Genomic DNA, 27,421 nt, shown 5'->3' on the forward strand with positions numbered 1-27,421 from the left:
AAACTGAAAGTACGGCGTAGCCAACTTGAAGAGTAAAGGCATGGCTTTATAGAAGGAAGGTGTAAGGAACTTAACAAAGCTCACTGTGCTTATAAGTCAGACAGCAGCTAAGTGCCACCATGGATTTGGTCTGAAGAATATTTTCTTGGGGCTGAAGTGATGGCTCAGTGGTTAAAGGCATTTGCTTGCAAAGCCGAATGGCCTGGATCCGATTCCCCAGGACCCACATGAGGCAGGTGCACAAAGCAGTGCCTGCATCTGGAGTTGGTTTGCAGCTGCTAGAAGACCCATCATGGCCCTCTTTCTCTCTCTCTGCTTGCGAATAAATAAATAACCTTTTTAAATTTTTTTTTTACATTTATAGTGTTCATTTTATTAAATTCTGCACACTAAGTGTTTGTTGCACATACAATTTGCTTTTTTAAGATTTTTTTTCATTAATTAGTTTGTATTCAGCAAATACAGTCAGCTGGTACCATTATTAGGCTCATCCATGACCTACCCCTTCCCCTTGCCCCCTCCTTGTTGAGGTATATGGGTCATGCATTTTGGACCTTTTTAAAATTTTTCCTTATTACTTTTTTGTTTTGGGGGAGGGACAGAAAGGATGGGCGTGCCAGGCCCCTTCAGCAGCTGTGAACGGACTCCCGAGGTGTGCACCCCCACACACACACACGCGACACTGCGCTTGCGTCACTTTGCGTCTGGCCACATGCGACGTGCAGAGTAAACATGCGTTCTTAGGCTTTGCAGGCCAGTGCCTCAACCATCAAGCCACCTCTGCAGCCCAATACTTTCACCAAAAAAAAAAAAGCAAACCATAATTTAGATAGTGGTCACTGAAATATTTTACCTGTGACATGCGTCAGACATGTTTAAATAAAAGTACGAATGTTTCAGCCTTCAGCCTGTCCCACGGAGGAGGGTGTGGGTTAGGAAGAAGAAAGGCTTTGGCAGGAGAATGGGAACAGTTCTTGTTCTTGCTCCTCTCTTCCCTTAGCCACACCCCCTCTCTTGTATCTGATTTCTGCTCTACAGCTGAGGAACAGTTGATCTGAAATACCAGGTTTTGCCTGTTCTGCACTAACAACCATACTCTCAATCTTTTTTTCAGTCTATACCAAAACTCACCTTTCCTGGTGGCTTACTAATTGGTTGTAGCCCTGGTTTCATGAATGTGCCCAAGGTCAAAGGTACTCACACAGCAATGAAAAGTGGAAGTTTGGCTGCAGAATCCATTTTTAATCAGCTCACAAGTGAAAATCTCCAGTCAAAGACTACAGGTGAGAAATTTCTACTATTGGAAAGGTGTCATTAAAATATCTATTGCTTCTGTCCCTTTATACAAAGGATTGAGATGGGTACTGTCAAAGTCTGCATGACCTGCTCTCGCTACTCAAGAGGTTGAACGAGGCTGTCGTCACAGTCAGAGTAGACCAGGACCTGCGTTGTCCCCTTAGAATGTCGGCAGGACTACGTTCACACTGTGTACGGGGAACGCACCCAGATCAGAGCGCCTGCAGGCGACGTGCGGCCAGCCGCGTGTTCCCTAGCAAGTGCTGCCGTCAGCACGGGCCCGTGACCGTTTCCTGGGCTAGGAGAACAGCCAGCACTTAGAGCTCACACACCCTTAAAGACTCTTTTGCAAGTCTCAGCTTTTCTGAAAGCCAGGTTCCCCCGTGACTTCATCTGTGTGCCCTCCATTCAACCACGCTGGCTTTCTTGACAGTTCCTGAGCGTCCCATGCACATATTCACCTCCTGGTGTTTGCCTAAGACCAGGGGCCTCATCACTTCCTTTGCCATTGTTGAGTGGCTCTGTCACCACCACACCAAGTGCCAGCCACCACCCCCGTTCCTCTGAACTCGACACACTGACTGCACCTCATGTTTGCTGCTCTTGGGTGGAAAACAAGGAGGAGCAGACACTTTGCTCACTGCTAATTTGAACACTTGGCCGCGGCTCAGTGTCTGACGAAGCCTTGTTCTTCAAGTTCACTGAGTGATCCGCTTGCGTCTCGGGCTCCTCTCAGTGGCGCAGTGGCCTAGCACGGTTACCCCGCATGCACTAGACCTGGGTTTGAGCCCTAGAACTGGGGGGAAAGGGGCAGTGTGGTTGCTGCAGTCAAGTTCTCACTGCTGGCAGACATCAACCAACCAAGAGCTGCCTTTGGGAGGGCAAAAGGGGTTTATTTTGGCTTACAGACTCGGGGGGGAAGCTCCATGATGGCATGGAAAGCAATGGCCTGAGCAGAGGGTGGACATCACCTCCTGGCCAACATCAGATGGACAACAGGAACAGCACCCATAAGCCCACTTCCCACAATACACTGCCTCCAGGAGGCGTTAATTCCCAAATCTCCATCAGCTGGGAACCTGGCACTCAGAACACTTGAGTTTATGGGGGACACCTGAATCAAGGAACCACAGTGGTTATGCCGGCAAATGTGTAGGAATGTCGGCCTAGCACGTGGGCATGGAGGGCATAGGCAGAGCCCAGAAAGACAAAGACGCTGTTTCAGAGGGGCAAGCGGGCAGATGGAATGCAGCGCTGAGTAGAACTTTCTGATCTTTGTTTCTGTCACGTATTGCTCTTTGTGGAATCAATCACCAGCCATTTGTAACTGTCCCATGTACACATATTGCCAGTCATCATGGTGGAGTCAAACCTTCGAGAAGGGAATAGAGCCAGGAACAGAAACAGCTCACTGAAGACTGGTCACTAGGAAGTTTACAAAGGTGGTGAGAGCCAGTTTTCTCCTTACCGAGTGCGTGCAAGCGTACAGCGCCAGGCCCGGAGCTCAGCGGTAGAGCACCTGCCCAGCATGCAGAAGACATCGCTCCAACCCCCAGCAACACACCCACACAGTTACAGCTCCACTCCAGCGTGAAAGGCCTTGCCCACCATGCAGAAGCCCTGGACTCAGTCCCAGTGCCACCCAAGGCAGAGAAGGCATGTTATACACGACTCCCAACAAACAGCAGACCACTGGCGTTTGGACGCGTGTCGCTGTAACTCCCACATCCACCTGTTTTTCAGAATGACCTGATTCACCATGTTTTTTTTTCCTTTCCCCAGTAGCAACATACCTCCACCATAGCATTTGATGCACATTGGGCAACTTTACAACTAATACGTCATGTTTTTCATAAAAGGGCTCCACGTAACTGAGTATGAGGAGAATTTAAAGAAATCTTGGATATGGAAAGAACTATACAGTGTTCGAAACATAAGGCCAGCCTGCCATGGGATACTGGGAGTGTACGGAGGGATGATTTACACTGGAATATTTTACTGGATATTCAGAGGAATGGAACCATGGACTCTAAAACATAAAGGTAGGTAATTGAAACATTAGAATGCCAATTGTTAAAATGTTTAAAAATCCTTGTGCAGAGAAAATTCACATGTGGGAACCACTGGTGGAGAATGTAGCCATGTCTTAATGCTTCGGTGGGGGGTGGGGGTGGGGCTGAACCCAGGCTCTCACAACTACACAAGCACTCATCACTGAGCTGTATCCCTAGCCACTGCAACGTTTCAACTAGCTGGTAGAATAATTAAAATTTTTGTTTTAATGTTTTAAGGCAGGGATCTCACATAGGCCAGGATGGCCTGGAACTTCCTATATAGCCAGGGATGACCACGAACTCCTTACCCTCCTGCCTCTGCCTGCCAAGTGCTGGGGTTACAGGCGTTGACCACCATATCCAAGTTCAGTTCAGTGTCTTTTTGGTGTGTGCACAGCACATGTGCCCAGATGTGGCCATTCTGTGCACACACAGGCAGAGGGCAGAAGACATCAAGGGTCCTCCTGCATCTCTCCCAGTTTCCTTCACAGAGGGTCTTACACTGAACCGGCGACTGCCATTTTCAGTCGACTGACCACCGACCCCATCAATTCTCCTGTCTCCTTCCCCACTCAGGACTCGAGCTACAGATGGGTGCCCCACACCCAGGGAACTCAGCTTTTTTGTTTTGTTTTTTTTCTAATTAGGGTCTGTCTCTAGCCCAGGGTCACCTGGAATTCCCCATGCAGTCTCAAGGTGGCTTTGAACTCATGGTGATCCTATCTCTGCCTCCTGAGTGCTGGATTTAGGTGTACACCACCATGCCCAGCTCAAACTCGGCTTTTCATGAGAGAATTGGTGCACCAAGGCCTCCAGCCACTGCAATCGAACTCCAGATGTGTACACTGCCATGTGCGCATGTATGACCTTGCACATGCATCACCTTGTGCATCCGGATTATGTGGGTGCTGAGGAATGGAATCTGGGTATGTAGGCTTTTGCAGGCACACACCTTAACTGCTAAGCCATCTCTCCAGCTCCTAAATAAATATGTATACATAAATTATATAAAATTATACATTTTTTTTAAGTTTAGGGGCTGGAGAGATGGCTTAGTGGTTAAAGCACTTGCCTACAAAGCCTAATAAGGACCCATGTTCAACTCCCCAGATCTCATGTAAACACATGGTAGCACCTGAATCTGGAGTTGTTTGCAGAGGCCAGAGGTCCTGGTGTGACCCCATTCTCTTTTAATAAATAATTCTATTTCTCAGTAGCCTTTTTAAAAAAAGATGTTGCAGTAAGAAGATAAACTCCTATGTCTTTGGTATAATGACACTGCCAATTTTCCCACCCCCAAGGTAGGGTCTCACTCTAGCTCAAGCTGACCTGGAATCTACTATGTAGTCCCAGGGTGTCCTTGAACTCATGGCGATCCTCCTACCTCTGTCTCCCAAGTGCTGGGATCATATATACTATTTGAGGCCAGGCATGCTAACATAGAGACAGAAAGGCAGCAAGTTCAAGGCCAGCATTGACTATATGAAGCAGCTTTTTTTTTGGTGTGTGGTATTTGGGTATCTGTACAGATCTGTAGGCACTGTGTGGAGGCCAAAGGAATGTTGGGTGCCCTCCACCATTCCTTTTGCCTTAATTCCCTGGGGCAGTCTTGAACCTGGAGCTTACGTTTTTCTTTTAGCCAGAGTACTCTGGGAATCCTCCTGCCTCTGTCGTCCTCAGTACTGGGGTTAAAAGTACTGTACTTGACTTGAGATAAGAGACAGAGAATGGCATGCCAGGGCCTCTAGCCACTGCAAACAAACTCCAGATGCATGAACCACCTTGTGCATCTGGCTTTATGTAGGTACTAGGAAATCAAACCTGGGTCCTCAGTCTTTGCAGACAAGCACCTTAACTGATGTGGGTTCTGGGGATCACACTTGGGTCCTCATGCTGGTACAGCAAGTGATCTTACCCACTGAGCCATCCACCCAACCCTGAGACTCTTCTACTGAGGATCTTGAGAGTGAAGGTCAGTGGCAGAGGGTATTATCATGTGTGGGCCCTACCCTGGGCTCAATCCCTAGCACTAAAAAGTACTTGAAAGGTAGGTTACTTTAAATCTTCTTGAAATTTCCCAAGGCTCTGACTACAGTAAGCTCAAGCCAGCCAAGGACTGCACACCTATCGAGTATCCCAAACCTGATGGACAGATCAGCTTTGACCTCTTATCATCTGTGGCTTTGAGTGGAACAAATCACGAACATGACCAGCCAGCACATCTAACCTTAAAGGACGACAGTGTCCCTGTAAATAGGAATCTGTCCATCTATGATGGGCCTGAACAGCGGTTCTGCCCTGCAGGTAACGGTTCCTTCCATTCCTAAGCAGAACTTGCTTCACACTATTTAGAAATGTGATTCACTGTTTTAATTCATCATAAATACTGACTCTTTTAGCACTGAACTTCCAAATAAAATTCACCAGAACCAGGTCTCGTGATGCGGCAGAGCAGCACTCAGCTGCGATGATCAGCACATGCTGAGGAGACCAGGCTGGAAACAGAGGGCGAGGACCTGCACATTGACTTGCAAATAAACACGCCATGTCACTACACTGTACTGTGAAACGTGGAACTCAGAGATGGCGGAGTATCCTTGTTAGTGAGACTAACACAGCCAATACTGCTGCACTGGTATTTAAGTTTATACCACCAGCAGCAGAATACACACACCCAGGTTATTAGAATATCCTGTTTTCTACAAGTATCCCATTCTTTTAGTTTTTGCCTTTAAATGTTTTTTTTTGTTGTTGTTGTTTTTTCAAGTTAGGGTCTTGCTCTAGCTCAGGATGACCTGGAATTCACTATGTAGTTTCAAGTTGGCCTTGAACTCACAGTGATCCTCCCACCTCTGCCTCACAAGTACTGGGCATGCCTGTCTAAATTTCTTTATAAAGTGTTATTTCTCTTTACAGGAGTTTATGAATTTGTACCTTTGGAACAAGGTGATGGATTTCGGTTACAGATAAATGCTCAGAACTGTGTGCACTGTAAAACATGTGACATTAAAGACCCAAGCCAGAATATTAACTGGGTGGTGCCAGAAGGTGGAGGAGGACCTGCTTACAATGGCATGTGACACAACTGACCACCTGTCCTTGGGAAGAATCACACGTGCCTGTGAATGCCCAACTTTGAAGATGTTGGAGATAACTTCTAAACAAGTGTCCTTCAAAAAATTTTATACTGTATCTAAGATTGTCCCATAAAAATCATGGAATATGGGCTGGACAGAGTGCTTAGCAGTTAAGCACTTGCCTGTGAAGCCTAAGGACCCTGGTTCAAGGCTCGATTCCCCAGGACCCACGTTAGCCAGATGCACAAGGGGGCATATTCGTCTGGAGTTCGTTTGCAGTGGCTGGAAGCCCTGGTGTGCCCATCATCTCTCTCTCTGCCTCATTCTTTCTCTGTCACTCTTAAATAAAAATGGACAAAAAAAAATACTTTAAAAAATCATGAAATAGCCAGGCATGGTGGCATATGCCTTTAATCCCAGCACTTGGGAGGCAAAGGTAGGATTCCCGTGAGTTCGAGGCCACCCTGAGACTACACTGAATTCCAGGTCAGCCTGGGCTAGAGTGAGATCCTACCTAAAAAAAAAAAAATCATGAAATATAAGCTAGTCGTGGTGGCATACACCTTTTATCCCAGCCCTTGGGAGGCAGAGGTAGGTGGGTCATTTTAAGTTTCAGGTCAGCCTAGGCTAAAGTGAGACCCCACCTCAAAAAGAAAAAATGATTAAATATTTCTCTGAAATAAGTGATAATGGACTCGACTTCTTTCATTCTTCGAAAGCTTCAGTATTAACAGTAACATGCACTATTGAACTTTGCTGGAATTTAAGTCTTCAAGTGTAATGAATATATATATGTCCTGGACCAGGGAAAGGCATCCATCTATTGAAAATTAGCCATACCCACTGGTTATACACAGTCCATGGCTAATTTTGAGGACAGATGGTCATGGGGCAGCCTAACACTTGCCACAGGTAGCTTTCATCTACTCACTCAACTGAGGATAGCTTTAAAGGGGTTCATAGCAGGCTAAACACCATTTGTGAAAATGCAATAATTTTAAGAAATTTCACTAATTTGACACTTTATTGAAGGAACCTGTCAGTGTCTGTAAACCATCAACAGGGAAGTATAAAGGAGACGTCACGTGTAGACAGCAGCTTCACACTGTCTTCATGGAGATCACATTTAATGACTAAGCAAACATTTTTGCATACACTGCCTTCTCTTTATCTTTCTGTGCCTTTATCTTTTGCTTGACTTTAAGTAGTTCTGCCTGGATGGCTGCAAAAAAAAAAAAAAAAAAATCTTTCAAAGTATCTTAAAAACTTAGAAGGACCAACAAACTGTGATAATGACACTTGGCTCTCCCTTCCCTGACAGAACTGTTGTTCTTCATAAAGTAAGTGAACTCTATTAGCAGAACATTCTGTAACAATCACAAAACTTATGAAGCACCTGAGAAGACTGCCAGCTGTGATCTCATTTACCAGAGACAAGACAGACCCATTGGAGAGGGCAGTAAGTGCCTCTCATTTTATGTCCACAGGAGGCCAAAGGTACATTTTAGATAACTAGATCTACTATGACTGCTCACTTGTGCTTTGTAGGAGTAGCTCTTCTAAAAACTTACATTCTGTTGCGAGAATGTTAGGTTATAGCCACATTCAATTTGAAGACCATCCCAAAGCTCAGCCTAACAGTTATTTCCATGAAGCATTGTCATAAGGAAACTGAGTCTCGCACAGTTACGTTGGCAGCAGCGGTGCGGAGGTGGCGAAAGCAGCGCCTGCACTTGAGCCCCGGGGACGCGGAACGCGCGGGTGCAGGAACCCTGAACGCTTCCTCACTCGCTGCCTGCCTGACGCCTGACATTCTAAATGCTGAACCAATACTTACATTTGTATCTAGATCAGTCAAGGTTCAGTGTACAGCACTTGGAAAAAAATTTTAAAGGACAAATGAAACTTTCAGTAAAAACCCACCAACTTACCTTTATCTTCTGGGGCTATCTCCTGAGCTTTCTTAAGATCTGCCTGTAATGGTTGGGAAAGGGAGAAAACTTAAGAATCATTGAACATAACTGTCATCAGGTGATGTACTTTAGAACAAAACTTACCAATGCTTGATCGTAGTCTTTCAATCCTTGCCATCCCTGAGCTTTGCGGTACAGAGCTTTCGTGTTTGATGGGTCCATTTCAAGAGCCTACAGAAGAAAAGTTACAAAAATTCTATCTCTGTATGTTTTAGATTTCTGTCAACTGATTCCAACTCTGCCCTCCACTCGGGGAGATACACTGGACCCTACAGAAAACACTGGCAGCAGCACAGGGTGGGTGTGAGAACACAGGGAAGGGTCCAACGCGCTCCTCTCAGCCCCGTGCTCGTAGCTCCCTAACCGACGTGCTCGTAAGAGAAGCGCACGGCACACCGCCCTCGTGTGAGCCTTGCTACATCCTGCAAAGTACAGCCCAGCCACGACCTGAACGCCCTGACGGACAAGCAGGACCTGCTCGTGACCTGCACCTCCTCCTGGTGCCGCCCGCCCCGGCCGTGCTGCTGCTTCAGCTGTTCTGCTCGCAGAACAACTAAAACCCGCCTGCGACAGAGCTCCAGTCTTTGGACAGGTCTGAGAACAGAGCTGTGGTATGAAGGACAATGCCACCTACATGAAACCTGGACTTCTTAGGAATAGGAGCAACTTGTAACAGGTCTCTTGACTCTCAACAGTGTTATTTTACATTTAGCCAATACTCAGATTATCTGCCTCACAAAAGTCAAGAAGAGGATTGGTGAGATAAAGTTCTGTGGTTGGTAGTACTTTCTCTACAAGCTTGCCAACTGGAGTGCAGATCCCAGCACAGGCAAAGTGGAGCACACATCTATAATCCCAATGTACCTGCAGAGCTAGTTAAATCCCAAAGTGCCTGGATTAATTAGTGTGGCCTTCCCCTGGAGGCCTCCACACGCACACGACAGCATGCACTGGTGCACACACAAGTGTTTTCTTTTTAAGTCAGAAAAGGGCCAGGTGAAGTGCCTCACAGTCCTGGCACTACAAAGCCTGAGGCAGCATTGCCACAAGTTCAAGGTCAGCCTAGACTAAAGTGAGACAGTGCTTAAACAAGCAGTAAGAAAGTCAAAGGGGGGACTGGAGAGATGGCTTAGCAGTTAATGTGCTTGCCAGCAAAGCCAAAGAACCCAGGTTCGATTCCCCAGGAACCATGTAACGGCAGATGCACAAGATGGCGCATGCGTCTGCAGCTCATTTGCGGTGGCAGGAAGCCTAATGTGCCCATTGTCTATCCCTGCCTCATTCTCTCAATGAACAAGTCAAAAAGATGCAAAACCTATTTGTACTCTGATAAGCTTTACCCTCTGTTGCATGTTCCCTTCTACATATGGCCCACGACTAGGTGCAGCTCAACAGTCAACACTTGCCCAGCAGGCATGAGGCCTTGGGTTTGGCCCTTAGTGCGCACACTTGCTACGGAGCTACGTCGCCAGCCAAAGACTCACTGAAGAGTGGGTGCACCACTCCAGATGCACACACCACTTTGTGCAGCAGGCTTTACACGCATACTAGGAAATCAAACCCAGGCTGTCAGGCTTTGCAGCAAAGCACCTTTAACTGCCCAAAGTCTGATTTTAGCTCTTTCTCTGAGCATAGACATGGTCTAAGGGGCAAAAATGTAACAGTTAAGAAATTTTTTCAAACGACATCATAGGGGAGACCTTAACTGGTATACCTGAGGAAGGAAAGACTTACTACTAAGCATGCCTGGATGGCCTTTGTAAGTAAGAGATTTTCACATGTTCCAATGGGATTCAGACTCCCTACACACCAGGTGGAACAGCCCTAAACACAAACTGTCCTGTGCCAGTCTGTTAAAGCTTCTTGAGGACAGGGAGGTACTAAAAACACACTACTCTCCATGAGGTGTACACACGTGCCGCACAGTGCTAAATCCTTGCGCCTGCCACACAATTTTATAACTACCCCTCAAAATCCCATGTTCCAGACAAGTTAATACACTAAAATCATGAACCACCACAAAACTCATGAGTGGCAACCATCTAACAGGTTGGACCTGGCTTGATCACACTTGATTCCAGCATCTGGGCCACAACAGCTTCGAAGATAGGAAGAGTCCAAGACCAGTCTGGGCCAAAAGGTGAGTTTGAAACCAGTTCAGGTACACAGTGATAGAAATTCCCAAAGAAATTATCTTGTAGTTCAGCACATAGTGGGTAAAAAGGAGAGAACAGGTCTCCACAGTTGTGATGTTAACGGGTCACTTGCGGCTTAGAGCAAGAACTGCAGCTCCAGAGTGTTCAGACGCCATGACTTCTGTCTATCAAGTCTCACCGGGCCAGGTAGAGAGACATACCAAGCTATGGTGAAGGGCTTTTGCCAAGTTGGTAAGTCAAATCCACTCCTCCTCCAGGAAGTTCAGCACCACCAGACTTACCTGCAAGCAACTGTCAATTGCTCCTTGCCAGTTTGACATCTTGAGTTTACAAGCACCAATATTCAGCATACAGCTCAAGGCGACAGGCTGCAGTCTGCCTGCATCTGCTTTGTCAGAAACAGCTTTTGAGCTCTCCACATACCTGGGGACACAGTGGTAAAGGTAACACGAACACATACTGCCACGCAAACACCACTGTTTCTCCAACTAGGCCAAAGGATCACTCACACCATGTCTGCTCTTAGTTCACCCAAATGCGAATGTTGCATTTCAATCACCATGCTCCTTCTTTCTTGTTTTCAGCGCTGGAGGGTGAACTGTAAGCATGCTAACCATACACTCTTGACACGAGTTATACCACCAGCCCTGCTACTTTTTCTTTCCAAGGCATTTTTATTTATTCCAACACTCCCAAATGGTTCAAAGTGGCTAATTTAACTAATTCCTTAATCTAATAATGTACATAGTAACACTTATTTTTACAACTCCCATTATAGGAGCAGCACACCTGGCTCCTAAAACTTGTATTTCTAGTTTCCTTTCTCCAAAAGGAATCAGATGTAAGCAAGGTCATTATAAAGAGAAACCTGCAAGGCACAGTGGCACCCACCTTTAGTTCCAGCACTAGGACAGCAGAAGTATTAGGATTGCTGTGAGTTTGAGGTCAACTTCAGACTACATTGTGAATTCCACGTCAGCCTTAGCTAGAGCTAGACCCTCCCTCCAAAAAAAAAAAAAAAAAAACCAAAATGGGAAGAGAGAGAAGCCTCAAACATGTTGTGCCAGGGCACTCCTCGAGCTTAGGGCGCTCCTCTCAAGCTCAGGACACTCCTCTTTTAACAGGTCTGAAGCTTTGGGTTCTGTCACCAGAATCACAGGAAATAAAGCAGAAAGCACAGACGTCAAAGTGACAGGGAGCCTTCAACAGAACAAATCCGGAGGTCTCTAAGTACCAAAAAGGATCATGGAAGGCATGCACTTGTCAACAAGCTCAACTTTTACAACTGCACAGATCTGCAGTGATACGGGAATGAGACAGGAATGTTAGCCTATGAAGACAAAGGATTAAAAATGTGTAATCAGGGCTGGAGAGATGGCTTAGCGGTTAAACGCTTGCCTGTGAAGCCTAAGGACCCTGGCTCAAGGCTGAATTCCGCAGGACCCACGTTAGCCACATGCACAAGGGAGCACATGCATCTGGAGTTTGTGTGCAGTGGCTGGAGGCCCTGGCGTGCCCATTCTCTCTATCTGCCTATCTATTTCTCTGTCTGTCGCTCTCAAATAATTTTTTTTTAATTGTGTAACCAGGCTACATAGATGGCTCAGCAGTTAAGGCACTTGCCTGCGAAGCCTAAAGACCCAAGTTCGATTCCTAATATCCATGTAAGCCATATGTACAACATGGCACATGTTCCTGAAGTTCCTTTGCAGTGGCTAGAGGACCTGATGCACCCATATTCTATCTATTGATCTAATTACCTCTTTCTCTCAAATAATCTTAAATTTTTTAAAATGTTTTATTATTTGACAGACAGAAGAGGAGAGAATGGGCACTCTAGGGCCTCCGGCCACTGCACACAAAGTCCAGACACATGCGCCACCTGGTACTTTTGGCTAACATGGGTACTGGGGGAATAAACCTGGCTGGGTCCTTTGGCTTTGCAGGCAAGTGCCTTAACCACTAAACCATCCCTCCAACCCTTTTAAAAAAATTTAAATTGCAAATTACAGTTCCACAATCAACATAATATATGATCCAGAACCCAGAAAAGGCTCCATTCTGGCTCTCTAGGGTGGCATTCAAACCCTCGTGTCTCCTTGGGCAAGAGCTCTATTTCTCATGTTCTATCTATAATCTTTAAAAAAAAAAAAAAAAAAAGGAAAATAAAACACCCTGTACACCTTAAAATAATAACTGATTCAAAGATATTCAATGATGCTAAAACCACTCACTGGGTGAAAGGCTGCTGGTCCTGGGTCGTCACAGACTCTCAGTGTCAACCATCTATAAAGGGAAAGGGGACTTTTGCAAGACACGTAAGGCTGACACAACTTCAGCCAAGTACCCAAAGTCAGAACAGGCCGAAGTGACTTGTGCCTCAGGACGCTACAGTGTAGTAAATATACACTTCCACCACGCAAGTCCTCTCGACAGCGAACCTCTACTTACAGCTTACCAAGACACCACAAGCACGCACAAAACAAAGAAACAAGGGGAGGAAGGGACCTAACGATCAGAGAAGCCTGAAGACTTACAACAGCCAGTTACTACAGTACATGGTTATCTTGTTTGCACCCTCAACTAAAAAAAAAAAAAAAAAAAAAAAAAAATTTGGGAAATTTAAATACACAACGTATGTTATTTAAAGGGTATTTAATCCTACTGGGGTCATGTAGAACACCTTTGTTTCTTAGGAAAGACATCAAATGATTTAGGAGTAAAATATGGCTACCTGCAGTTTCCTTTCAAAAGAACTTTACAAAAAAAAATTAAAAATTGGTAGATGAGGCCATGCACAGTGGCACATGCCTATAATCCCAGCACTCGGGAAGCTGAAAGAAAGGATCACTGTGAGTTCAAAGCTAGTTTGAAGTAGAGATCCTGCCATAAAACCAGGGGGAGGGTGGAAATGAGGATAAACTGTATGAGTGATTAAGTATTACTCTTTCAACTTTTCTGAAATTCAAAGTAAGTTGAAGCAATAAAAAGGTATGTCATTATTTTAACATACCTGTCTCTTCAACAAATTGGTGAAAATGACCAAATCTGAAATTTAGCCTTATAAGTTCTTAAAAGTAAATTTACTAAAAATGCTTTATTACCTTAAAACCTTTGAATACTTTTTAATAGCCATCTCCCAGTTCTGAGACTTGAAAAAAGTGTTTCCAATGTTTTTGAGGTCTTCAGTTATTGATGCAATCTTTTCTACCTGTATGAAAGAGCACACAGGCCAGCTGTGAGCACAGGTGACAGACAGCAGCACTAGGTACCTCGCTGGGTAGTGGCCAGCGTCACCAGTGTGAGTACTCACATCTTTTAAATCCAGGTCTGCATCCTCAGGAAAATCTGGGTGGCTGTCACCAGAGCCATCCTTAGGGAACAATCCCCAGTCATCTCCCTCCTTCAATTCCCCACATTCTGCAATGATGCACAGCTATAAAAACAATATGGAATTGTAGAAATACCTATTAGTGAGAGCTCTAAGAGCCAGACTCAGTGCTGCACAGCTAGAAGCCATGCTCAATATACCCAAGTCACTCTGCAGTAATTACAACACTGCCCTTTACATACATGCCAGCTAATACAAGCAGCAACTCACAACCCCATAAACAGAGTTGAAAACTGCATTACTGTGTGTGACTGACTTCGGTGACAGACAGGCCTATTCCCTTTGTATACTGACAGGCAGAATGTTTCCAAGTAAATCAGTTTCACATTCCTATGGTAGGCAGAAAACAGGATGTCCTAAATCCTTAGGTAATTTGCATGGATGAAGAAATGAGACCTAGAAAAGTTAGCAGATCTAGGCCAAGCCTCCAACCCATCAGCAGAGCTGACTGAGTCTTGCTGTCCTCACACACTGACTCAAGTTTTACAGGTTTGAGAAGCCAAGAAACCCAGCAAAAACCAACAACACTGAAATCAAAATCTCAGCCGGGCGTGGTGGTACACACCTTTTACCCCAGCATTTAGGAGGCTGAGGTAGTAGGATCGCTGTGAGTTCGAGAACACCCTGAGACTACATAGTGAGTTCCGGGACAGCCTGGGCTAGAATGAGAACCTACCTTGGAAAAAATAAATAAATTTCATGGCCTGAGAAGGCTGCTCAACCGTTAAAAGCATTTGTCTGCAGGGGCTGTAGAAATGGCTTCGAGGTTAAGGCATCTGTCTGCAGAGCCAAAGGACCTCAGTTCAATTCCCCAGGACCCAGGTAAGCCAAATGCACAAGGTGGCACATGTGTCTGGAGTTCATTTGCAGTGGCTGAAGGTCCTGGTGTGCTCATTCTCTCTCTCGCATATAAATGAATAATAAAATATTTTTTAAAAGAAAAAAAAAGCACTTTGCAAAGCCTGTCAGCTAGGGTTCAATTACTAAGCAGCTCATGTAAGCCAGCACAAAAAGTGGCAAAAGTGTCTGATACTCATTTGCAGTAGCAAGAGGTGCTGGCTTGCCCACACATACAAATATGTACACATACAACTTAATAAAATATAAATCAGTATCTTCTTTAAAATTATACTAAATCTTTCTCATGGTAGAAATAATTTCAAATAAAAAGTGGCCAATCCAGGGCTGAAGAGATGATGGCAGTTAAGGCATTTATCTGTAAAGCCAAAGGACCCAGTTTCAATTCCCCAGGACCCATGTAGCCAGATGCACAAGGTGGCGCATGCATCGGGAGTTTGTTAGCAGTGGCAGAGGTACTAGTGTGCCTATTCTATCTTCCTCTCTCGAATAATTTTTTTTTTAAAGTGGCCAACCAGACTCCTTTAGCAAAAGTCATCCTGTGACTAAAGAGATGTCTCAGCAGTTAAAGACACTTGCTTGGAAAGACTGACGGCCAGGGCCAACACCCATGTAAAGCCAGCTGCTCTGAGTGGAACATGCATCTGGAGTTCGTTTGCAGTGGCGAGAGGTCCTATAGTGTGCTCATTCTCATTCTTATCCTCTCTCCTTGAAAGTAAATATTTTTTAAGTCATCCTAATATTTATTGATTTTTCCAGGTACTCATCACTTGACACTTGACCAGCAGGTTGATGGTACTGTGACACGGACTTACTTTGGCAGGTTTCTCACCATTCACCTCGACATTTTCAAGGATCCTTGCCACACCTAGTCCTTTAATGACTTGACCAAATACCACATGTTTCCCATCCAGATGAGGAGTTGGCACTGTTGTGATGAAGAACTGAGAGCCGTTCGTGTTGGGGCCTGCGTTTGCCATGCTCAGCAAGCCCTCCCGGTCATGCTGCAGACAACATCGTTACAAGGAAAACAGGGTTGGGCCTCAGGCAACACTTCTTTCACGAAGCACTCACATACAACAGATGGGTAACTTCATACTACTCTAATTTAATTTCATGTAAGCTACAACTTTCAATGAGCTAAACAATTAACATATAGTCACTTTTTAACACTGTGTAAAGCTTATGAAATACTCTTGGTCCCGAGCATTTCATCTAAGGGATACTCAAAAGTGCTTTCAGTTACATATGCAAACATAACCAGTCAACGTGGCATGCACTTGCATACTACTCTCCTCCAGTTGTCCCATGGGTTTAATGTCCCAGTTAAGAATGTAAATTCTTTGTCATCAGGCTTTTCCTCTTTTTGAGCCCTTTGGTGCCAGTGACAGGACTGAGCACAGTTACAACTGATGACATTTTCTTTGCAGGTATCCTCATTACCTCGCTCATATTCCTCATTTCCAAAGACGTCACTTCACTTTGGTACTTACATGTCTGTTCTTAAAACGTGCATGGTGCAATATACCTGACTAGTTCTTGGGACAATGAAGGTAAGAAGCCTCAGGCACGCTAATGTCCTCTAGGAGCTGGACATTAACCATATCCGCTAGGTGGAGAACCCCTGACATCCTGGGTATTAGCGACGGTTTTGTTCTTCAAATTCAAGGATAAAGATGTGCAAGTTACCATCCTTACGATAATGAGATCACTTTTCCTGGGATCAATTTTGCCATACAGGGGCTTGAAAACTCACTGATGCTACAAAGACATGTGAAAACTGATCCTAATAAAATAACTACAGTACTTTTGCCACCTAGGAGTCACTACTGGTAAGGGGGAGCAGTGGTTGATCCCTTGCCTATCATTTATTAGACCCTAAATTAATTCCCAGCACCACAAAAAAAAAAATACATTAAAAAAAAAAAGTTTATCTCGTTTGAGGCCACCCTGAGACTACAGAGTGAATTTTAGGTCAGCCTGGGCTAAAGCAAGACCTTACCTCAAAAAAAAAAAAAAAAGCTTATCTCTGGGCTGGAGATGGCTCAGTCATTAAGAGTTAAAGGCTTTTTCTTACAAAGCCTGACAGCCTGGGTTCTAGCCCCCAGTTCACATAATGCTAGATGCACAAAGTGGCATGTGTCTGGGGTTTGTCTGCAGTGGCAGGAGGCACTGGTGTGCCCATTCTTGTTCTCTATCAGATAAAACTATTTGTAAATGCTTATTTCCAAATACGATTCCATTTATAAGAAAAGTAGAATCCAAGTGGGGCCTAGTGGTATAGGCCCCTGCTACTCCGGAGGCTAAGGCAGGAGGGCTGGGAGTCCAGGGTCTGTCTGGGCTAACAATGAATTCAAGGCCAGCATGGGCAACTTAACAAGATCCTATCATCAAAAACAAACAAAAGGGTGGGGAGTAGGTGGTAGCTCAGAGTCAGAGCTGGTATGACTAAAAGCCGAGATTAAATCTCTAATACAGAAAAGAAGGGAAAGAAAAAAGGAGCAAAGGAAAAATACAATCTAGGCATATCCGAGACATCCTGGGCATTATCAGCCACCATCTATCTCAGACACAAACTTTGTGTTAGCAAAACAAAAAATGCATTTTTCTCTACTTTACCTTATAATAAAAATTTTCATCTTCAAATTTTTCACCATAAATACTTTCTCCGCCTGTCCCATTCTGATTTGAGAAGTCTCCACCCTGAATCATAAATTTCTTAATAACTACAAAAAAGGAATACAGCTATTAGTAACTGAAACACAGGTGAATTCAGCACACCTAGGAACAACTTCAGTGGTGTCATTCTGTTTGCCTTGCCAGAAGACTCTATCTCTTGAGAGGCCTGCTCACAGTCGGAGCCCAGCGGACATCTTCCTGCTGGTCCTCCACTACCACTTAAAGAATCCACAGGTGCCTCCCTAGGAAACTGTCGTGGAAACACAAAAGCACTTTTTTTGTTCAAGACAGGGTCTCACCCTAGCCCAGGCTGACCTGGAACTCATCCTGTAGTCCCAGGCTGGCCTCAACTGCACAGTGACCCTCCAACCCCTGCCTCCCAAGCACTGGGATGAAGGTGTACGTCACACCGGGCAGAAGCAAAGCTTTTAAAGACATGTTAACTATTTTCTACATAGGCAGGTTAGCATATTGTGAAATTTTGTTAATATGAAAGTAAAGCCGTAGTTGAAAACATTTTTAAAATGTTCATTTTTCTTAAGTTTTTGAGAAAAGGTTAAATGCTAGAAGGGGGTATTCTCCGTGGTAAAGTGCTTGCCTAGCATGTGGTCAGGCCCTGGGTTCAATCCCTCGCATCACAGGGAAAAAAGCCACCACGAGAGTACAACTAGTTTACCATTAGCATTTGCTGATGGCTGACCTGGTGACCACTAGAAGCTGAAAATAAACGGATGAGAACAGATGGCTTCTGAACGTACAGAACCGACAGCCTGCCTCAGGAGAAACCTCTACCAATCAGCAGACAAAGGTGTAATTAGAGTAAAATGACACTTTAGCCACAGCGATGTCCAAGACACGGACTCTCCCAATCTACAGCCTCAGGCAGTATTCCCCAAAAGCAGGCATCACCAGCCCACCACCAAGCAGTGCAATGACCTAAGTCAGCAATGTGTGGTATGCTCTCTCCCCATCAGATGGTTTCGGAAGGAAGGAGGAATCAGAGGGTTAGAAAGACCAGGGCAGTCCATTGCCCCCCCCCACAAACCTTAGGAGCACCCCATCATCAACCCCAGTGCTCTCAGCAGCCTGCACAGCACAGGCGGGCTGGCAAGCCTGAGCCCAGAACCAGCGCTGCCGGCCTCCACTGCTTGTGCAGTGCCGCGGGCGGCTGGCTGTTTCAGCATCATCAGATTTTAAGGGTTTCACGTACTTCGATGAAAAGGACATCCTTTAAAGTGAAGAGCTTTCCCAGTTGTGGCTCCAATGCCTTTCTCTCCTGTACACAGCGCACGAAAATTTTCTGCAGTCTTTGGAACAATATCCGCAAACAACTCTATTACAATTCGACCAACTGAAAGAAAAAAGAACATCTTGTGAACATGCAAAACGACCAACCAAATGGACAAAGGACCAAAGGACAGCTGGTAGAAGACAGGGTAAGAGATCACTCAAGGACTTAGCAGGTTCCTTTACTATACAATTTTTGGGGGCGGTGGATGGACAATTTCAAGAATACATTAACAACTATGGTCACAAGGCTGTTCAGCAGAACGACCTCTCCTCAGCGAAATCACAAAGGCCCCATCTGTGAGGGAGCGCGCGTGGCATTCCTCGTCGCCTCTAGACTCACGCATGCTGTCATCATACACTCTGTACACACATCCTCATTCACCCACTGAAGGACACTTACTGACTCTGTATCTTGTCTGTTCTGGACGACACACGTCACTTTCCTTGTAGAGAAACTCAGCTGTGGAATGGCTGAGTCTTATCCTCACTGTTCTAGCCATCTAAGCAAAAGTGCCACGTATCTAACTTTGAATCACCTCTCTCATAAATTAAACAAAAATTTAAAAAGAAATTAAAAGGGCTGGAAGGATGGCTTAGCGGGAAAGGCGCTGGCCTGCAAAGCCAAAGGACCCAGGTTCAATTCCCCAGGACCCACGTATTCCAGATGCACAAGGTGGCACATGCATCTGGAGTTCATTCACAGTGGCTGAATGCCCTGGCGCATCCATTCTCTCTCACACATAAATGAAATTTTAAAGCCGGGTGTGGTGGCACACGCCTTTAGTCCTAGCACTCGGGAGACAGAGGTAGGAGGATCTCTGTGAGTTCGAGGCCACCCTGAGACTACAGAGTTAATCCCAGGTCAGCCTGGATGAGCATGAGGCCCTACCTTGAAAACAAAAAAAAAAAAAACAAAAAATTTAAAGAATTAATTTTGAGTCTCATAAAACATTATAAATATTACCACATCCAGCAGATTAACAGCATGTAAGGAACACCATGAAGTACAAATGGTTTAAAATCCTGAATAATTTCTCCAAATTGGCAAATTTGTAACCACTGAATAAGTGGAAGAAAATGAAATACCCTTGGAAAGGTCGTGTTGGATGTTTTTAAATTCTGCAACCTTTTTCTACTCTACAGATGAACTGTCTACAGGATCCTTGAAATGTAAGCTAGCCCGATTCCTTTCTGGACAACTCCAACACAACAAAGGTGGCATGAGCTAAACAATGAACACGTGAATGCGTGTGCCCGCATCCGGCACATGTATTCAAATACACAACATAGTCCAGCCTAAGGCCTATTCAATTACAGAGCAGCACAGACTGCACTCAATCAACAAGGCCTGGGGAACGTTTGGGCATCCTATGTATCCTAGGCAACCACATAGATGTGTGCAGCTCATTTCCCCCGAGGCAAAAACGGGGGGGGGGGGGCGGGGTAACCGCTAAGTAGCCTGCAGACTTAGGAATCGGAAGTAAGGAAGAGGCACGAAGCAAACAAGCCACACTTTATTATTATTTTATTTTTTTCGAGGTAGTGTTTCACTCTAGCTCAGGCTGACCTGGAATTCACTATGTAGCCTGAGGCTGGCCTCGAACTCACGACCATCCTCCGACCTCTGCCTCCCGAGTGCTGGGATCAAAGGCGTGCACCACCACGCGCTGCAAGCCACTTTATTTCTGAGTAACGTGGCCAGTACCGACACATTTCGAAAAGGCGGAGCGACCGGATTCCTGCAGACCGGCTTGCCACCGGGAAGCCTCCTCAACCTACAGCCAACGCCAGACACCCTCGCTGTCTGCTCACACGTGCGAGGGTAGTGCAGTGGACCCCTGAATGCAAACGTCAGCGCCGCCACGAGCCCTGAACCCGAGATTTCCAGAAACTTCCAGAGCACCGCCAGGCGTGGGACTCCCCGGGCGCGGGGCGGGCCCGGCCCCGAGCGAGCACGAGCCGGCCGGGGGCGCGCGGTGAGGTCTCCCCGGGCCGTCCGCCCGCCCGCCGCCCCGCTCACCGCGCTCTCCCCCGACGTCCACGTCGAAGAACACGCGGGGGTTGCCCGGGTGCGCCGGCTTCGCCTGCGGGGACGGGTTCGACATCGCGACTCGCCAGCACAGCGACGCGCGCGGACGCGAACGGCGGCCCCTCGTGCGCAGCCAGGAGCCCGCCGCGGGCCTGCAGGCGCCGCTGAAGAGCGACTTCCGGCGCCGCTGCCGCACTTCCGGCGCCGCTGCCGCACTTCCGGCGCCGGCTTCGCCCCGCCCACCGGGTGCGGCCCTTCGCCCTCCTGATTGGCCGAGCCGCCGCCGGGATGCCTTTCCGCTCAGTTCCCTGTCTCTTTAGGCTTTGCCGCCACGTAGGTGAGGCCGAGAGGTTGGGAGTCGTCCTAACCCCTGAAGATGACCTCCGAAATTTAAATAGCTCGTCTGGGGCTGCAGGGATGGCCTCACGGCCCAGGCGCTTGCCTGCGAAGCCTAAGGACCCGGGCTCGTCTCCCCAGGACGCAGTTAAGCCCCCTGCACGACGTGGCGCCTGCATCTGGAGCTCACCTGCAGTGCCCGGAGGCCCTGGCACGCCCGCTCCCCCTCTCAAATAAGTAAAAAAAATATAAATATATATTCAGATAGTTCGCGTGGAAAGTTCGAATAAAAATACGCACATCTGAAAGTTGTGAGGATGACAGACGTCACGCTTCGCGTGACATAAAACTGGTGCTGTTTTATTATTACTATCATTGTTATAGTTTGAATTGTCACATTATTAGCGTGTGGTGGTTAACTTGTCGCTGGGATGAAGCACAAAACCAAAAGCAGCAGATGGGAGGAACACTATTTTGGCCTACAGTCTGGTGGGGGAAGCTCCGTGACAGCAGGGGAAAGCATGCCGTGAGCAGAGGCTGGGCATCGCCTCTGCCTATTCTCTGTATGCCCTTCCACCACCACCCCCCCGGCTCTCTCAAATAAATAAAATACTTCAAAACGCACGATTCTATGGGAGACATCTAATTCAATGATAATTTAGACCAAAGACCGTCAAACAGCCGATGTTGAGAATACCTTTGATTTCTGTTAAAACTATAATTGGGGTGTAAAGATGGCCCGGCAGTTAAAGGCATGAAGCCTACAGACCCCAGTTACGTTCCCTAGATCAGCATGAAGCCAAACCTAGAGTGTTGCATAGTTCTGTGGTCATTTGCTGCAGCAGGAGACCCTGGCATGCCCATACACACGCACACAGGCACAGGCCACACATACACCCCTCGCACACACACAAGTAGTTTTTAACTTGTATGTGTCATTATGGCTTACTTTCCTTTTATGGACATTTATGAAAGATAGGGGAGTACACACCTGTAATATTAGGACTCCTGTTACTGGGGCTTTAGGGTCAGTGCCTGACCCCTGACACTCTTCATAAACCTCTCAATAGGCCAATTACAGAGATAAGTAATAGTGAAAAGCAGATAAAGATTTACTCTGGCCACATTTGGCAGAGGAGCAGTGACCCCTCCTCCAAGTCTGTCATCTGGGTCTTGACAGGAAGTTGAAGTTTAAAGACAGGTCAAAGAAAACTCTGCCAATCTAACCAATCCTAGTCTAGGTGCGGTCCCACATGCCATTGACCCGTCATCATCTCAGCTCCAGTCTCTACCACAAGAGGCACTGACAAGTTGTCGGAACAATGTGAAATCTGTTTCCAGGAGACAAGTTTCCCTTCTGGCTGACACCAGGACCCCAGCCTTTCTCCTTCTCCTAACCTGAAATTCCCAGGTCAATTACAAATTCTTGGGATCCATTGTTTGAACTGTCTGCTGACAAGAGGGGCACAAATGTCGATTTAGAATATCTTCATTCTCAGAGTTGCACTCTAAGGCTGAGAAAGGCAGACCACGAGTGCAGAGCTAGTCTGGACTACACAGGGAGACACTTTCAGGAAAAAAAGAAAAAGAAATAGAAAAGGGATTAGCCAGCATGGTGGCACATGCCTTTAACCCCACTCACTCAGAAGACAGAGGTAGGAGGATTGCCATGAGTTCAAGGCCACCCTGAGACTACATAATGAATTCCAGGTCAGCCTGGGCTAAAGTAAGACTGTAGCTTTTAAAAAAAAAAAAGAAGGAAGGAAGGTAGGAAAAAGTTTTGAGGTGAGTTTGAAAGAAATTGCTAGGAATCTCAACAGCAACTATCAGGTTTTATTCCAAGTGTGAGGTCTGAAAGGTTGACGCCTCAGATTCCCCTCTTGGAACAAGAGTGTGGACTGGGTGGCATGTGACTGTGAGGTTTTACTAGCCTTGGGATGTGTCGTACAAATGTTCTAGCTGCAAAAGGAGGAAGGGGGAAGTGAGGCTGTGGGAGCTGCAAGCTGTCTGAACAGTTATTTTAGTTTCCCCGGGTGGCAAGTCAGCATGCAGCATCGTGTGGCCTAAGATAGAGGGGCAGCTGGTTATCTCTGGGCAAACTGTGGCTCATGTTTGTCTGCAAGTCTGGAATCTCAAGAAAAATCCTCTGATGTCTGTGCAGGATGTGTTTGCTGACTCCTTCAATAGTGATAAAAAAAAAAAAAGAGAGAGAGAGAAAATCCATAGTGCTTATCATTACCTCAACAAAATTGACAGTCTCATGAGGGATGAAGCCTGTTGAGTAAACCCATACTGTGCAGTGCATTTGGTGCATCCATAGGGAAAATACAGTCACATTCAGCCACAGGACTTCTTTTAAGATCAGAAATATGGGGGCTGGAGAGATGGCTTAGCGGTTAAGGCGTTTGCCTGTGAGGCGTCCGGAGTTCATTTGCAGTGGCTGGAGGCCCTACCATGCCCATTCTCTCTCTGTCTGTCTCTCTCTTCTCTCTCTCTTTCTCTCTCTCTCTCTCTCTCTCTCTCTGTTTGCAAATAAAATAAAATGAAATAAAAAGACAAGTGGGCTTAGGTATGTTGTAGTTACCTTCTCGTTGCTGGGACAAAAACCCAACCAAAGTAGTTGATGGTAGAAAAGGGATGATTTCAGTCTGACACATTTCAGAGGCAGCTTCATCATGGTGGAGGAAGCTGGGTCACTTCATTACACATCCACAGCAGAGGAACGACTGCCAGCGCCAGCCAGCATGAGCAGATTCTGAGCACACCCCTAGGGCTGAACTCAAGATCCATCCCCAGGGACACACTTGTGCTGGAGACTAAGTAGGAAACCTATCAAAAATAGCCAAGGCTGGAGCGGAAGAGATGGCTCAGCAGTTATGGCGCTTGCCTGCAAAGTCTAAGGACGCAGAAGGTGGCACGTGCATCTGGAGTTCCTTTTCAGTGGCTAGAGGCTCTGGTGCACCCATTCTCTCTGCCTCTTTCTTCCTATCTCGTGCTCTCTCTCAGATAAGTAAATAAATAAATAAAAATTTGCATTCACACCACCACAAGGCACAAAGGTTTATTTGAAAAGAAACATGAATGCTACATTCAAGGGAGAAGTAACCACATATACTTACAAAATGAAAATATGTAATGAAAACAGAACGTCTCATGAGAAGCCAGAGCTGTATTTCAGGTGGGTTTGAACCACTGGTTTCCATGCTTACATCAGAAAGTTCATATTTCTCTCCATCTGTGTTCAGGCTGAGTTTTCAGAATGAGTGAGAGTTGTGTAACAATCCGCATGATTACCGGAGTAGGATGGAGAAAGAACAACCATTTATTTTTTCCTTAGCAGCTACACTTGCAACACTACTTGTTTGTGCATTTACTTTCCTATCTCCTTCCACTAAAATTCAACTCCTGGGCTGGATAAATGGCTTAGCCGTTAAGGTGCTTGCCTGTGAAGCCTAAGGACCCAGGTTCGACTCCCCAGAATTCATGTAAGCCAGATGCATATGGTGGCTCATGCACCTGGAGTTCATTTGCAGTGGCTACAGGCCCTGGTGTACCCATTCTCTCCCCCAGCCCCTCTCTCTTTTTAATAAATAAAAAAAAATTCAACTCCACAAGGACAAACATCTTTTGGCACTGTATACAGATGACATTGCAAACTAGAGACACCCAGCCCAAAAGCTTGCCACCAGGTTAGACCATCTGAGACTGAAAGCCAACGTCGGGTAGAAAAAGAAAGGATACCAGAAGTTGGCAACAATTACATCACCAATCCTTTGGAAGAGGCAATTCCAAATTACTACTGAAGTCCCAGCCCTTGGGGATGGGGACGGAGGCAAGAGAATTATGAACTCAAGGTCAGACTGGGCTACATAGTGAGAATCTGTAATGATCAAGGTGGTTCTGAGAGGAAACACTGGTGTGAAAGTAGCTACCTATTAGGAGCGGAGCTTTCTCTCAGAGGGTCTGAGCTCTGAGCCCCGTGGAGAAAGTATGGAAGAACAGTTTCTCAGGGCCTGAATACTGAGTTTGGGAAAATGCAAAGAGCAGCAGGAACACGAGTGAGCGCAAGGCAGCCACCAGGGGTCAGCAGAGTCGGCCTCCATCAGAACGTTTCCCGGGGGGGAAACGGTACCCTGACTTTGTGCTTTAGCACTGACTCCCAGCCTACGATTTTTCATCTGAGGGGCTGACAGGACACCCCAACGGCTTTGCCAGTTTGCATTAACACCAGAAAATGAGGGTTTATGTAGCACAGAGTAATTTCTGAGGAATAATGAGTTTATTTTCTTTTCTGACAAGCAATAGTTAACTGTTTTCAGTTGCAAAATATGTATTTACTCTGAGCCAAAAGAACAACACAATGACATATTTTGTTCACAGCCTCTGCATTTCTTTCCTCCAAAGCAAAACAAAAATTACTTCAACCTGCAATGACTTATTCAAAAATCATTTATTTGCTCCTGTGTGTTTATTTGCATGCAAGCATGCATCTTTGTGTGTGGATGTGCCAGGGTCTCTCATCGCTGCGAATGGATGCTAGATGCTTGCATCACTTTTAGGGTCTGGTTTATTTGGTGTCTGGAAAATGGCACCTGAGTCAGTGGCTTTGGAAATAAGTGCCCTCTAACTGCTCAGCCATCTCCCCAGCCCAATGAAATGACTTCTCTTAAAAAACATTTTTGTGGGCTGGAGAGATTGCTTAGTGATTAAGGTGTGGTTAAGACACTCAACCTGCAAAGGCTAATGACCCAAGTTCAAATCCCTAATTCTGACATACAGCCAGATGCACAAAGTGGCACATGCATGCATCTGGAGTTCGTTTACAGCTGAAGGCCCAGGTGTGCCATTCTCTGTCTTTCTTTTATCTCTCTCTGCTTATAAATAAGGAATAATAAAAATAATATTTTTGTGACTACTACAAACAAAATCAACATGTAAATCTAATCACCTTTACAGCTTTAAGTACTTACAAAAATATCATGATGGCTGGCTATAATGGTGCATAGCAAATTTGAAGTCAGCCTGGGCTACATTGAATAGTCTCAAAAAAAAAAAGTAGCTTCATGCATTTTTTTATTTTTTTTCTTCTTCTTTTTTCTAGGGGGAGACCATGCACACACAATCCCCCACTACCACAAACTATAGTCGAGTTTCCCACATTTGGGGAAATCTCAGGGGTCAACACATCCACAGTGCAATGGATAAGCCTTGCCAGGGAAAACCACCTTCGTGATCAGTTATCTCCCCTGCCAGGTACATGCATTTTTAATTTTGATAGAGTTTATGACTGTCCTGATTTATATCCTTTAAACAATGTGTGAGAGAGCCTGTCTCCACCAAGCACTCAACCACAAATGGATTTTCAGCTTTTTTCATTTCATTTAGTTTTTCCTTTTCAGGTAGGGCCTCACTTCCTGGAACTCAGGCCTAGGCTGGCCTCAAACACATAGCTGCCAGCCAACCTTTGGGATTAAAGGCGGCATATGCCATCATACCCAGCGTAGGTCTTCTGTTTTGTTGTGTTGTGTTTTTTGAGGTAGGATCTCGATCTAGCCCAGGCTGACTGGAATTCACTGTAGTCTCAGGCTGGCCTTGAACTCCCAGAGATCCTCTGATCCTCCTAACGCTGCATCCTGAATGCTGGGATTATAGTTGGTTGCACCACCACGGCTGGCAGAGAAAGAAAGAGAATGAATGGGCAGAAAAAGAGAGAGAATAAACCAGGACCTCCAGCCACTGCAAATGAACTCCAGACTCATTGACCACCTTGTGCATCTGGCTTTATGTGGATACTGGGGTATCAAACTCTGGTCGTTGGGCTTTGGAGGCAAGTACCACCTCTTCGGCCCCTTGGGACTCTTTTTTTTTCTCCAAGGTAAGGTCTCACTCCGGCCCAGGCTGACCTGGAATACACTATGTAGTTTCACGGTGGCCTTGAACTCTTGGCGATCCTCCTACCTCTGCCACCTGAGTTTTGGGATTGAAGGTGTATGCTACCACGCCCCGCTTAGGACATTTTTTAATTAAGAATTTTAGTACATGAACATACTGTAGTTTGATCAAAATCCCCTCTCATTACCCTCATTAATTCCCTTCCACGGAACTGACTTTTTTTTTTTTTTTTTTTTGAGGTAGGGTCTCACTCTAGCCCAGGCTGACCTGGAGTTCACTATGTAGTCTCAGGCTGGCCTTGAACTCATGGCGATCCTCCTACCTCTGCCTCCCGAGTGCTGGGATTAAAGACGGGCACCCCTACGCCCGGCTTTTGAACCCACTCTTCTT

The 27,421-nt window shown here is 45.9% G+C and overlaps 2 protein-coding genes and 1 non-coding gene across 6 annotated transcripts in view; 1 reads left to right on the plus strand and 2 right to left on the minus strand.

Annotated features, from left to right (window-relative positions):
* The window catches only part of Etfdh (electron transfer flavoprotein dehydrogenase), a 30,665-nt gene extending 23,953 nt beyond the window's left edge, over window positions 1-6,712 (plus strand). For all 4 annotated transcript variants that reach the window (XM_045131433.1, XM_012948185.2, XM_045131434.1 and 1 more), the window contains 4 exons: window positions 1,115-1,283; window positions 3,156-3,338; window positions 5,433-5,654; window positions 6,267-6,712. In XM_045131433.1, the coding sequence (XP_044987368.1) occupies window positions 1,115-1,283; window positions 3,156-3,338; window positions 5,433-5,654; window positions 6,267-6,430 (738 nt within the window). In that variant the 3' untranslated portion in view covers window positions 6,431-6,712. The remainder of the gene's footprint in view (window positions 1-1,114; window positions 1,284-3,155; window positions 3,339-5,432; window positions 5,655-6,266) is intronic.
* Window positions 6,713-7,432: 720 nt separating this feature from the next.
* Ppid (peptidylprolyl isomerase D) lies at window positions 7,433-20,922 on the minus strand. Its single transcript, XM_004655894.3, has 10 exons — window positions 20,795-20,922; window positions 18,695-18,835; window positions 17,425-17,531; window positions 15,621-15,809; window positions 13,870-13,992; window positions 13,661-13,767; window positions 10,838-10,979; window positions 8,485-8,571; window positions 8,359-8,401; window positions 7,433-7,649 (listed from the first exon to the last, which is right to left on the minus strand). The coding sequence occupies exons 1-10, from the start codon at window positions 20,877-20,879 to the stop codon at window positions 7,561-7,563; spliced, it is 1,113 nt and encodes a 370-aa protein (XP_004655951.1). The 5' UTR covers window positions 20,880-20,922; the 3' UTR covers window positions 7,433-7,560.
* Window positions 20,923-26,240: 5,318 nt separating this feature from the next.
* On the minus strand, window positions 26,241-26,400 carry LOC123453963. Its single transcript, XR_006633124.1, has one exon. It is a non-coding gene; the product is annotated as a U1 spliceosomal RNA (small nuclear RNA).
* Window positions 26,401-27,421: the final 1,021 nt, after the last annotated feature.

This window comes from Jaculus jaculus, chromosome 12, assembly GCF_020740685.1.
Source record: "Jaculus jaculus isolate mJacJac1 chromosome 12, mJacJac1.mat.Y.cur, whole genome shotgun sequence".
NCBI classification, from domain to species: domain Eukaryota; kingdom Metazoa; phylum Chordata; class Mammalia; order Rodentia; family Dipodidae; genus Jaculus; species Jaculus jaculus.